Source organism: Gopherus evgoodei, chromosome 1 (genome assembly GCF_007399415.2).
Source record: "Gopherus evgoodei ecotype Sinaloan lineage chromosome 1, rGopEvg1_v1.p, whole genome shotgun sequence".
Taxonomy (NCBI): domain Eukaryota; kingdom Metazoa; phylum Chordata; order Testudines; family Testudinidae; genus Gopherus; species Gopherus evgoodei.
The window spans coordinates 144,720,836-144,734,276 of NC_044322.1; the positions used below are offsets into that span (position 1 = coordinate 144,720,836).

Consider the following 13,441-nt stretch of genomic DNA (forward strand, 5'->3'; position numbering starts at 1 on the left):
GGTGAAATAGATGTTTGCAGATATTTACTGGTAAAAATGGAATGAATCAAAACCTACTTATGTAGAGTTTTGTTAAAACAATAGTCTGTATTATAGCAACCCAAGAAGTATCATTCTGATGTGATGGCGTTTCACTCCTGTGAAACTGGCACATTTCAGATGTGGTTTAGTTTGTTTATACTGCTGCTTGAGCATAATATGTTGACATGCCCCCCCCCCTTTTTTTTTTTAAGAAATACAATGACTTATCCCTTTCTTTTGATTATGTCAGGCTGAGTTCCCTCGGCTTCCTCAAGATCTGAAAGGAGAGACATTTTCTCATGTATTTGGAACGAACACTTCTAGCCTGGAACTTCTCTTGATGAGTAGGAAGATCAAAGGACCAAGCTGGCTGGAAATAAAAAATCCACGTATGAGGATTTGCATGTCAAATACGTAATGGATTCCTGAAAAATAAATTTTGGAAGGGGATGGTAGATGAGTTGCTCAGTAAAGTTCTATCTTGTCAAATCTTTTAGATTAGAAGTCCTTGAGAGCAGTATTATGAGAAGTGATGTTTTTAGATTTCATAAACAGGACCTATTAGAAAACAGTTTATTCTGAGAGGCAAGCAAGGTTTGCCTATTTGGTCTATTTTCAGTGTTGATCGCCTCTTGAGCTGATTTCCTCCTTTGCTTCCTTCCCTCTTCCTCCCCCACCCCCCAAATTCTGTACTCTGTTTTGTTAGGGACTTGATCCTTCAGAATGTCACTTTTTTTATACAAAAAGGTATAGCCTGTGGGCAATGGCACCACAGTAGTAAGGTGACTGGACTTGTGATACCCCCTTAAAGAGGAGTGGGAAGGAAAAATTTGATTTGATTCTGTGACCAAATTTCTAAATGGTTCTGAGTGTCAGTTTAGCTCCAGCAATGCCACAGTGTAGAATGTTACAGGAATTTAGGCAGTTGACGTGCTTGGCTTAAAGACAATGTCTGATCATAAGTGTTTAATTTTAACTTTACTCTGACTTCTGGAACTGTTTCAGGATAATACCCAGTACAAATTACTCCATCAATATTTTACACAAAATGACACGGTTGGAAACACCCTGTGTGCTTTCAACTTAGGTCATTGTTTGAGTGTTTTGTCTGTGGGGATCCAACTCTGTGTGCAAGTGCACCTCATATACATTCAGAATCTTTGAATATTAGTGTCTCCGGTGCCATGCCTACTCTCTCCATGTCTTCATGTTCCCAGGAACCCCAGCGCATAAAGGGCTGAGCAGTTGCAACCATCTCTTAGTTCCTCTTACCAGCTATGGCAGTGAGATGGAACTAGGAATCTGCCTGCTGCCCCTTAGTCCATTCTCCAAATCTATCCTTATATAGCTTGTTAGGGTTAATTCCTTAAATATCTCTCCCATTTTCTTTAATTTTTTCTTTACATTTATTCTTTGTTTAAAAAGAAAAACAACCTTATTTTCTCTCAGCACCTTGTGCCATAACCACTTAAAACAGCAGTTTCAAATCCTGCCCATCTTGTGACTGGCTTATTCCCCTTCCAGACAGTTTGTTTTTGTTTTGGTGAGAGCCTTGTGCCTAAGAGATGCTCCATCTGCCAGTTGTCTCTTCTCCAGAACAAGAAAATCGAGAGGCTAAAATTTGTGTCTTATAGAGCAGCCTGTGAGGGGCATTTCAGACCCACAAAAATGGGCGTGGAGCTCCAAGATGGGACTTTCCACATCATACTCTGTATGCTCCCATGACATCCAGGATGCAGCGGCAAAGACTGGTATCCATAAGAAGTCAAATCTGGGATCCACTGGCCATAAGACTTGGTAGTCAAAGACAAGCTCAGCACTATTAGTTGCTCCAGCAACAAAGACAAGTACTGCCTCTTCCACACTGAGGTAAAGGAGATAGAGCATTGGATCAAACATGGTACCTGGTACAGATCTTTCTTCCTTGAGAAAGGAAAAATTGAGAGGCCGCAAGGAGAGCTATTTCCTTTACACTCAGCTCTTTGGAGGAGAGTGAAGTCCTCTCATACTAAAGGGGCAAGTGACAATGATTCAACTTTCTTCTTGGCACTGAAGGGCTCTGAGGCTATTCTGGTCCCTACATCTGATACAGATTCCTTGAAACCAAAAATTGAAATACTGACACTATCAACTGAGGAACTAACTGTTTGTTCTGGCTTTGCATTATTGGTGATGGAAGTTCTCTTTTCCTATACCATTTTTTCTACTGAGTGTGCATCATCTGGCACTGACTCAAATGTCTATGCTCCTGGTACAAACATTACCTGAGGGATCAGCACTGCAGATAGAGGAGACCTTTTCCTGACCATACTTTCTTCTCCATCCAGTGCCGCTGGGAGCCTTCACCTCATCACTCTCCTAGATCAGGAGATGATTCATTCCTCCAGACCAGAATCCCTCATTTCAGAGCCCTAGCTTACCCACCATATGGATGGCAGGGGCCCAGCCAACTGTATCTTAACTAACCTGGTTAACCATATTCATACAACTTTCCAGCTATGACTATTTAGGCTTACTAGGCTGCTTTTAGACATGGGTCTCCTTCTCGATTGTTGCACAGATGTAGGTCTCATTCTTCTATGGCTTCAAGTTTCAAGACCTTCCATGGAAGTTCTCAGGAATGAGAGTGGATAAAGAGGAATTAGGTCCTGAACCACTGGACCGGTACCTTTCAACTTCTCCCACAGACCCATCATCATCATGTCCTGAAAAGGCAGGCTCTTTTGCCCTCATACCAGCTCCAGATGATTTCAGAACTTTTCAAGACCTGATATCTTGAATTGTTGATACCTTGGAGATTGAGACATCAGTGATTGTGGAAAAGGCCCATCAATTATTTGCCTTCCTCCTCTTTTGGGCAGTTTAGCAAGGCCTATAAATGAAGGCATTTTGGAGCCAGCTAAAGATACCAGGGCCCTGATATCCTCACCCACCTGCAAAGCAAATGGGGTGGGTGGGGAAGATATTAAATTTAATAGAGGGGCTTTCGAACCATCCTGTATACCTCTGATCCCTGTGTCTTTGATAGTCCCTGTGGCATAAGAGAAAGCTAGGCAGCCTGGCCCACCACATGCTGCTTCTGAAGATAAGTCTCCAGAAAGCTTGATCTCGTTTGAAGGAAAGCTTACTCCTGTACTTTGCTCCAACTACTCATAGCAATTTCTAAGCATTGTTCATGAAGTATGACTTTTTGGCATGGGACCAAGTTATCTTCCTCTGTGAACAAGCTTCCTCCAGAAGCTAAAGAGGAATTAAAGTCTGTAATCTTTGAATGGCAACTGGTGGCAAAATCCATCTCTCCAAGTGGCTATGGACATTTTTGATACCGCAGCTTGCTGTGTGGCTTATGGCAGCTACAGTGGAGAGGCTTTGTGGCTTGAAGTGTCAGGCATCACAAAGGAGATACATAACACTTAAAGGAATTGCCCTTTTGAGAGGGCAGACTTATTTTGCAGTTGATCAGACAAAGTCTTGCGTTCCTTGAAAGACTCCAAAGCCACATTGACATCTGAACAACTTGCATATCAGGGCCATGGTATAAATCCCCAGAGATTTCAATCTGAGTCCACCTATTCTCAACAATGGCCTCCTGATTATCCTCTGAGGATGAAACCCATATGTACTCAAAGGAGGCCACCTGCTGCAGTCACCAGCCACTGTGGCTTTATTGAGACAGCATGTTTGACATAAAGGTCAAGAGTCATAACCTAGCCAGACTAGAACCATCCCTGAACCCTATCTTTGAATGCCATCTTTTCCTATTTTGTCATGTTTGGACTGGAATAACCAACAATAAATGGGTGCTAGAAGTCCTCTTCTGTAGGAAGGCTATGCAATTCCAGTCTCTGCCTCCTCTCCCCCATCCATCTGCAGTGACCCTTCTCCTGAAAACCAGCTGAAAGAATTAGCGGCCTCCTTCCTTCTCCTCGGAAGTGTAGAGGAGGTGGAATTTTTTTAAAAAGATGCCTGATGCTTCCTTACTATGAAGAAAAATAGGATCTTTGTCCTATCCTCAGCTGGAGAGGACTGAACAAATTCTTGAGATTCCCAGAATGGTAATTTCAGCCTCCATCATACTTTGCTTGCAGGCTTAAGACACTGTTTTCTGGCTGTCTACCTTCAAGATTCCATATTACAATCCAACCAGCCCATAGGATATATCTGCAATTCTCAGGAGGGCCCAGTTGTTATCAATACAAGATACTGCTGTTCAGCCTCTGTATAGCACTGAGAGTCCTCCCAAAATATTTAGCTATGGTAACTTCACTTTTTAAGGAAGCAAGGCATTTGTTTATTCATATCTAGATGATTGGCTAATTGGTGGCAGGAACCATCAGAATGTTGGTACACCTCTGAACTTTGTCCTCCACCTGTTTAGAGAGCTGGACCTTACCATAAACTACAAGAAATCATCACTCAGCCTGTTGCAGACAAAGAATACAAATTGGCAAAGGCATACTTTCCAGAAGAGAAGCTTCTGTCTATTTAGACAGTCTTTTCCAACATCAAGATAAATCAGTCACTCAAGAACCTGTCTTCAACTGTAAGGCTGCAACATCTTTCACTTATGTGATGACACTAGCCATCACCTGTGTCTGTTACATCCAATCTCAGCCAGTCCTGTATCAACCTGTGGAACATCAAATGGGTGCATTTGTTGAAGTTGTAGCTCATGTATTTGGTGATTTCTAAATTCATGGACAGATGCTCAGAATCTTCAAAAAGGGGCCCCTCACCACAAAGGCATTGATTAGACTCCGTAGGAACTGTTGAGGTGCTCATACCATAATCTTCAGGCACATGGGATATGGTCCCAGAAGAAGATGAGTCTCATCATATATGTCCTAGAAATCCAAGCAGTCAGATTAGCTTGCAAAGCATTGCCCCTGGCTTTTAGAGAATTTCACTGTACAGATCCATCTATGATGGATGATGTAATCTACGAGGGAGGTGCCCATCCTTTGTCCTTGTGCCAAGAAGCAATCAGATTATGGACATGGTAAAATGGACAATTGCTCTTCATCTTCCGGGAGCCAACAATAATTTAGTGGATTTTTTCAGCAGACAATCTATCACCTGTCATAAATGGCGTCAGAAGAGCTCCCTCCTCAGACCAATATTTCAGCAGTGGGGAAATCCCATTATAAGCCTAGTCACCATCCAAGAGAACACACAGTGTATATTCACGCTCCCAGCCCGAGTGGACAGAGACTTAGTAGCGGGGATTAAGTTAGTGCCATAAAAATAGCAGTGTGGATGTTGGTGCTAAGGCTTGCAGCTCAAGGCCTTAAGCCTAGGTAGTTGGATGAGTTTGAGAGCCTGAGCTGCAATGTCCACACTAGTATTTTTAGCATGATAGCCCTTGTCCTGCTTACATGAGTGTCTCTACCTGGGCTGGGACTTGCTTCTAGCTGCAGTGTAGACACTCCCAAAGTGCCCAGTCTTCTTCGTTTCAAAGGGGATCTGAGCCCAGGATCCATGCAAGACACCTTTCTTATGTGATGGAATCAAAGTCCCCATCCCTCTAATATCCAGGATGATATGGAAAGTCCGAATGCAGCAGATCCCGATAGTTCCTTGTTGGCTGAGGTATTTTTGGCTAATGGGTCACTTCCAAATGTCAACTCAGCCTCCAATAGCAATTCCAAACCGTTCAGAAATAATGTCACCAAACAAAGGTCACATTGACCCCACACTTGAAATTTACACTTGGCAGCTTGGATGTTGGCTGGTTAAGTGGCACTGACAGAGATTGTTATATGTATGAGAAATCCTATGGTGATGCAGGAGTCCATGATGAGTAATGAAAAATCTACTTGGAGGTGGAAGGATTTTCTTTTGGGGCAGCCTAGTGCAGCCTTGATCCGTTGGACGTTCCTGTTACCAAGATCTTTGATTATATCATCCATCTCCATTTTTCTGGATTCTCATTCAGTTCAATTACAGCCCCCCCTTGTAGAAATTCTGGCATGCCACCTACCCTGAGTCATGTTAGTTTTTATCCTACACTATAGCATCCAGAGTTTTAAGCATTGTTTCCTACTGATTTACAGAGCCACCTCTCAAATGGGGTCATAATATTGTCCTTTGAGGCCTCCCTTTGAATCCTCTATACCACCTTACTCTCAAGACAGCTTTTTATCATCCCCACTAAGTCAGACAGAAGGGTCAGTGAACTCAGAGGAGAAGAAACTTTATATTTTAGCTGTGTTGAGGGTCTTAGTATGCTACCTGACTAGGACAAAGCCCATTATAAACAATGCCCCTGCCTTTTTTGTTGTTATAAGTAGTGGTTCCAGAGGACATGCCATTTTTTCCCCAGAGAATATTTAAATGGATCACCTAGTGTATTTCATTCTTCTGTCATATGGCTGGTGTTTCTTTTCCTCTGAATACCACAGGTCATTTGACTAGAGCTCAGGCTTTAGCAGGTGAGGAAGTATCCACATTATCTCAGAACTGCAAGGCCACCATTTGAAGTAAACACTTTTGTTAAACATTATGTCCTTGACCTGGCTGCAAGAGCAGATGCCAAATTTGGGAGGGCAGTGTTAAAATAGCTAGTTAGAAGTAGTGTGGACTCCTCAATCCGACCTTCTAGATAAGGCACTGCTTGCCAGTCACCTAAAAGTGGTATCCACATAGACAAGTGTTCAAAAAATGAAAAACAGTTACTTACCTTATAGTAACTGTTTTTTCAGGATATTTTGTTGGTGTGGATCCTACAACCTGCCCTTCTTCCCTGTTTTTTCAGAATCTCCCTTAAATGATTATTCTGAATGAGCAAGGGAACTGACTGATGGTTATGGCTTCTCTGCCCTTGGTTAGGGGACACAAGGACATACAGGGCACAAACAGATGCTGCTATTGGATGATTTTCATCTCTCAGGTGTACTTAGAGGGATTCACATGGACAAAACAAATTGGAGAACCAGTTATTGTAAGGTAACCATTTCCTCCCCCTCCTCCCCCCATCATGACCTTATTGTTCTTTTAAATGGCTCATTTGTTTCCACAGAGCCCTTGAGTTATTCAGTCAGTTGGTGTAAGGTGGAGGCAATGGCACTGAAACCTGAGTTGGTGAATGTAGTTAAAGATCCTCCTCCTCCTCCTCCTCTTGTGATCATGTCTCTCAGCGTGAGGACAATTCAGAATGTGAAGACTCATCAGCATGAGGTAAATCATCAGCTTTGGTGATGAGTTTGATTTTTTTTGTATGGCATATGCTAAGTAAGAATTAGTAACTGGAAGAACTTCACCAGCCAAATGTCTGCAATAGACCTGATTCTGTGGATCTGATTCTGCAATGAGAGCTGTGCAGGTCAACCCCTCTGTGGTCTGATGTATCCATCTGCTCAGAGCTCATTACTAGATCAGGGTCTGTTTGTATATAAAATTTTGTTGTTTTTTGTTTTATGGAAAACACCTCAAAATGAAATCTTTGGTTATAGTAGACTAAATAAATCTTTTTCTTTTAAAGAAACACACAACAGATTATATATACCCAGTAAAGTGGCTTTTACATATTATATATTCTGATTAAAATAAAGGATTACCTCTGATACATTTTTAAAGCATAATGGGAAACATTTAAACTCGCATACTAGCTGTTGTGCTGCTGCCACTTTTTATTCATCAAGATAGAAAACCACAGCAGTGGATTTTACATTGAGGTGGGCAACGTGGGCCTGCACGCCGCACATGGCCCATCAGGGTAATCCACTGGCAGGCCACAAGACAGTGTTTACATTGACTGTCCACAGGCATGGCTGCCTGCAGCTCCCACTGGCTGTGGTTTGCTGTTCCTGGCCAATGGGAGCTGTGGGAACCGGTGTCCAGCACGTCTCTGTGGCCCACGCTGCTTCCTGAAGCTGCCATTGGCTGGGAACGGTGAACCGCGGCCGTTGGGAGCTGCGGGCGGCTGTGCCTGTGGGTGGTCAATTTAAACACTATCTCACAGCCTGCCAGCAGATTACCCTGACGGGCCGTGTGCAGCCCGTGGACCATAGGTTGCCCACCACTGCTTTAGACTACCCATTGTAATTAAATGCTTTAAACTTTTTATATTTTAAACATGCTAACAAGTTGGCCTCACTGTGTTAACTTTCTAAAACTTGCACTAACAAGAATAAAGTTTCAAAAAAGCTAAGGCTAGTACTGACCTACTAGCCTGTAGTACAAGATACCAGTGTGGATTATATGTAACGTCGCAGATTATTTATACAGACAATTGTTTCCAGCAAACTCTCTCTTATTAAAACTGGTCAGAAGCATTCCAGCAAAACATTTTTTGTCAGAGTTTGGCCAATTCACCAAAACTGAAACACTCTGTGGAGAGCAGGTTCCAACGGAATCTGCCAGTTTGCCTGCCTGCACCCTCAGCAGCTGGTCTAGTGGCTTGCTGAAGAGCCTGCTCTTTCCAGGCTTCTGGCTCCTCAGTGAGCTGAGAGCTTGTGCCTCTTTGGCACCCTAGGGTTCCAGGCAGTCATCTTACCAGAGTGTCCCAGGGTTGGGGACCACAGGCTCTGTCCCCCATTCTTTGGTGCTTCATTTCCTATTTGCAGAAAATGTCAACAGTTTGGAGTTTTGTTCCAAATCAGAACAAAACTCAATCTTGAAATACCAAAATTCTTCATGAAGCAGGGTTGCCTCTCTTCACCTGGTTCTGTATTTGATATCAAAATCCGGTAGTAGTATTTCTTGACTGGTAGCTGTGCTACTTACAGTCAAAAAACAATGTTGAAAACTTGAGCAATTTGCAGCTGAAATTCACTTAAAGTAGGCAATTGCCTTTTTTTAAAAAGGAGGAATAATTGGAGAAGGCTGTTCAAAAGCAAGTGGAGGGATAAAGGCAATTTGATACTGTTAACCTGATGTAAATATGCAGATGCATATTATCATAGTATTTCTCATTTCTTGGTGTAGGTCATGGCTGTTGCAGCTCTAGTCCATCAAAGATTTTGTTTGGATAAAGCACCTCCTCAGCCTCCTTTCCAGACACACTTTTGTGGTGAGTAATTGGACCAAGTTATGGGCAGAGCAATTTTATTGGAGAGAAATGCAGGCAAGAATTTATATGTGAACAGTCCTTTCCCCACAGTCTGTAAGCAATAATGGATGATGCCTGAGTGGTGATGGGGAGAGAGCTAATTAGGTGAGGTGTGTGAATCTTTTTTCACTACCCCATGGTTTCCTCTCTGTTTTTAAACTTAGTTGCTATGACATTTATTTGGTAGAAATCTTTAGGGTTTGTCTGTGAAGGCAAAGTAACCTCCCTCCTAATATTCTCTGCTTCTCTTTCTCCTCCTGCTTGTTGCCTTTTTTTTTTTTTTAATTATTTAATTTAAAAACAGTTCTTTCTTTTAAAGTAAAAGTTCAGCTAGAAGCAGGCCAGCAATAGCTTCAGTTGAACTCCTTTTTAAAAGGCTGAGCTGAGATCTCAAGACAGTAATATGAAATTAAGAATTATGAAAACTTAAAGGATGCACAGCTGAGCATATGGGTGTGGTCAACTGGATTATCAGCCCAGAATGCCTTTACGTAGCCCCAGATCCCAAACGATGATCATGTAGAGTTTTGGAGGCCCATAGAGGAGCTAGAATGTGAACTACAAGTGCTCCCATGGCACAGTTTGAGAACGGCTAATGACTTATAATTAGGGTTTAGGTTTCAAAGGATTAGATTTTTATTGATAAAGATTTATAAATATCAATTTCACCACTCACGCAAATGACGAAAAAATATTTCCATTGATGATGATCAAAATTTACAGATAGACAAAGTAAGAAAAGTAATGCTTGGGAACTTAATAGAGTATGATTTATGGATATTAATTTGTATATTTTAACACGGGATGTCGACACTTTTTGTTTTAACAGTTACAAAGCTTTAACTTTTTGAATCTCAACATCTACTGGTTAAATCATTTTGCCTGCCCCTCCTCTTTTTTCCTGATTCCCCCCATAATTTCCCACAACTGTGAATGTTTAAAAATAGAAAAAAAAATGCTTAAAAATAAACTGATACGTCAGTTATTTAAAAAATCTAATTCTGCCAACCCTACATCTAATAGTTTTACTTTTATTGGATTTATTTATTGCTAACTTCTTTTAAACTAAATGCCACTCTGAAAAACATAAAATCCATGTACTTTTAACTCAAAAGCCATGGTAGAGTTTAAATGTCTTTAAACGTAGCTGAGACTTTTTTTTTTTTTAAATAGATGTCCCTCTTACAAGCAAGATGTTAGATTAGATTGTCTTCTGCTTGTGTGTTCTGGCTTAGTGACTCATCAATTTCCAGCCCAGAAAACTATCATTTTAATCAAGTTTAAACTCTTGAATTTAGTTTTATAGTAGATAGCTTCATTTTAATTCAATTGATGAGTCTTGGCATGGACTTGATTTCATTTTGTATCTTGTACAGTGCCAAGCATACAGTTACTACATAGTAAGATAAGGCGTCATTTCTTCCAGACCCATTGATCCGAAGACTCTTAAATTTAAAAAGATATTCTTACCAAAAAAACCTAACTTCTAACAAATGACATTGCTTTTCATACCATATGCTCAAGTGAGACCAAACCACTTATTTCTTTTGCAGGTATTTCCAAACCAAATGATTGTATTTTCCCTTATGACTTCAGCGAAATCATTAAAAGCAAGGTAACTTTTTTTTCTTAGCGTTCAGAATAGAATGCCTTATGAGATACTGCCTTTGAATTGTGGGAGAAGAGTTTTGGGTGGAGCAGTTTACAGCGCTAGCTTTTGTCTCTGAAAATGTACATTCAGATCTTTACTTTACATCATCTTTGAAAACATACCTTCTGATCTGTCAGTACTTATATTACAAAACTGTCATATAATTTGGCACAGTTGGCAGTTCAAAAGGTTCAGGAAGAATGTTACAGATAAGATTTGAGGTACATCGGCAGAGCTTTATGGGGCAGTTTTACATAGTATTTTATTTTGTTATACTTATTTCATGCTGCTTTTGTTAGACCAGAGATGGGCAAACTACGGCCTGTGGGCCACATCTGGCCTATGGGACCCTCCTGCCCGGCCCCTAAGCTCCTGCCCCTGGATGCTAGCCCCTGGCTTCTCCCCTGCTGTTCCCCCTCCCCCACAGACTCAGCTCACTCCACCACTGGCACAATGCTCTGGGTGACGGGGCTGCCAGCTCCTGGGGCAGTGCAGCTGCAGAGCCGGGGCTCTGTGTTGTGTGGTGGCGTGGCTGGCTCCAGCTGGACAGCATGACTGCCTGTCCTGCCCGCTCTGGGCAGCGCGGCTGTAGAGCCGCCAGCCACCAGTACTCCAGGCAGCACGGTAGGGCTCAGGGAGTGGGGGGGTTGCATAGAGGGCAGGGGAGTTCAGGGTGGTGGTCAGGGGGTGGGGATGTGGATAGGGGTTGATACAGTCAGAGGGCGGGCAATAGGAGGGTTGAATGTGGACAGGAGTCCTGGGGGGGCAGTCAGGAAGGAAAGAAGGGGTTGGATGGGGTGGCGGGGTGGGGAAAGAGTTCTGGGGGCAGTCAGGGAACAGGGAGAAGGGGTAGTTGGATGGGGCAGGAGTCCCGGGGGGGGTGGGTGGGGTGCGGCGCATCATGGGACAGGGGGCAGGGGGATGGTGCAGGAGTCGTGGCGGGGGGGGCATCAGTGAGTGAGAAGCATGGGGGGGTCAGATGGGTGTGGGGGCAGGGCCATGCCTGGCTGTTAGGGGAGGCACAGCCTCCCCTAACCCGTCGTCCATACAATTTTGGAAACCGGATGCAGCCCTCAGGCCAAAATCTTTGCCTGCCCCTGTGGACTCTCATTTTCATGTGCATAAAGTCCATCAAAATTTCTTTAAAAAAAATCCTCTTTTCATTTTTAAAGTGGCTCTAAAAAGTTTGGCAGAACAAAAAATGTAACCTACCCTTTTAGTGTGTGTGATATTAAGCCTGTGGGCCAATGTTATGTATATCATATGTAGCACTGTCTTGCTGTTCATGACTCCTAACAAGATTCTTGAAACTCTTTGAAACCAAAAAGCAAAGCAGAAAACGGTATGTGAGAAAAGCTTTCTATAGCCATGTGCATGAGAACAAGAAGGCTTCAGTTATGAAGGAAAAAACTCTACAGTGTTTGTTGTAGTCTTATAACTCATGAATGAGGGAGAGGGTTTTCATTTTATACTTCTAATATTTATTGGGTCATTGAAACCAGGTACTCCCTCTTGCTCCTCTTAGAATTCTAACGTAGAGATTGCTGCAACAGAAAGGACATTGCTGGGTTTTTTCCTTGCGAAGATTCACAAAATTGATCCAGATATTATTGTGGTGAGTAGCTAGTAACTTGACTTTAATAGATATAAACTAAGAAATATGTTGACTGGGCAGATGTTAACTTAATTCTTGGTTTCTTTGTGTCCTTAAAGCTTTTACTTTTATGTCACTCTGCATCATGATTTTAACGTGCTTTAGTGGTTATAAAATAGAACAGGTGTACATACTTAAATCTATGATATTGAATTGCTCTTCAGGAGTATGTTGTAGCCCATATCACTTTAAATATTATTGAAAACATAACGACCTTCCTTAATTTTTAAAAAAGAGCTTTTGGGTTTACCAGAGAAGGTGGAATATTGATACCTATGGGTCTATTCATCATCTGTCCAAATACTCATGTAATTTCTGTTAATGTCATTTGGATAGTTTGATAACAAAATCAAGACAAAATATATTTTTAAAAAGTCCATTGGTCAGTTAAGTTTATTTTGTGGCAATAAGCCTTTCTTTGTACTTGATAAATGCTTTATATGGGAAATGTGAGATTTATTTTTACTTTAATAATTAATTTCCTTTTAAATGATTAGGATATTTTAAATTATCAGTGAATGTACTTTACTGAGTATCCTTAAATTGTTTTTGAAACTCTTTTTGAATAACACGGAGCAGACTTTATAAAAAACATTCACAAAAAATAATAATAAATAAATAGGATGGAGGGATAACCAAATTACTGAAGTGAGCAGTGCTGGCAAAATTAATAATGGCTGGCAACAAATATCCATGTACCTCCCTAGTAGTTTTATAATTGTTGTGGAAAGACTGTCAGTGAAAATGCTGAGATTAACACTTTAAAATTTTGGATACCGCAAGTTAGGTAACTGAGTGGCCTGATTTTTCAGAGCTAAGCACCTGCAGTTCCCACTGACTTCAGCCTGGTGCACAATGACCTTTCTTCAAGAGCAGAAAGGTGTCTTTAAAAATACTTCTGCACTCCCACTTCCTTAGTTGTGCTGTGTTCTTTGTGGTTTCAGCTGAGGATTAGGACTAGTACCTTCAGGGAACAAATGGTTATGTTTCTCTTCATATCTGAACTTTCCAGATGGTGCTAGATTAAAAGGCATTGTTTAGCAGTGTTTGATTTAAATATGTCAGA

The 13,441-nt window shown here is 41.6% G+C and overlaps 1 protein-coding gene across 3 annotated transcripts in view; it reads left to right on the forward strand.

Moving 5' to 3' along the window:
* The window catches only part of POLA1 (DNA polymerase alpha 1, catalytic subunit), a 347,695-nt gene that overhangs the window by 38,777 nt on the left and 295,477 nt on the right, over positions 1 to 13,441 (forward strand). For all 3 annotated transcript variants that reach the window (XM_030575194.1, XM_030575210.1, XM_030575203.1), the window contains exons 14-18: positions 272 to 410; positions 7,040 to 7,197; positions 8,947 to 9,031; positions 10,624 to 10,685; positions 12,247 to 12,336. In XM_030575194.1, the coding sequence (XP_030431054.1) occupies positions 272 to 410; positions 7,040 to 7,197; positions 8,947 to 9,031; positions 10,624 to 10,685; positions 12,247 to 12,336 (534 nt within the window). The remainder of the gene's footprint in view (positions 1 to 271; positions 411 to 7,039; positions 7,198 to 8,946; positions 9,032 to 10,623; positions 10,686 to 12,246; positions 12,337 to 13,441) is intronic.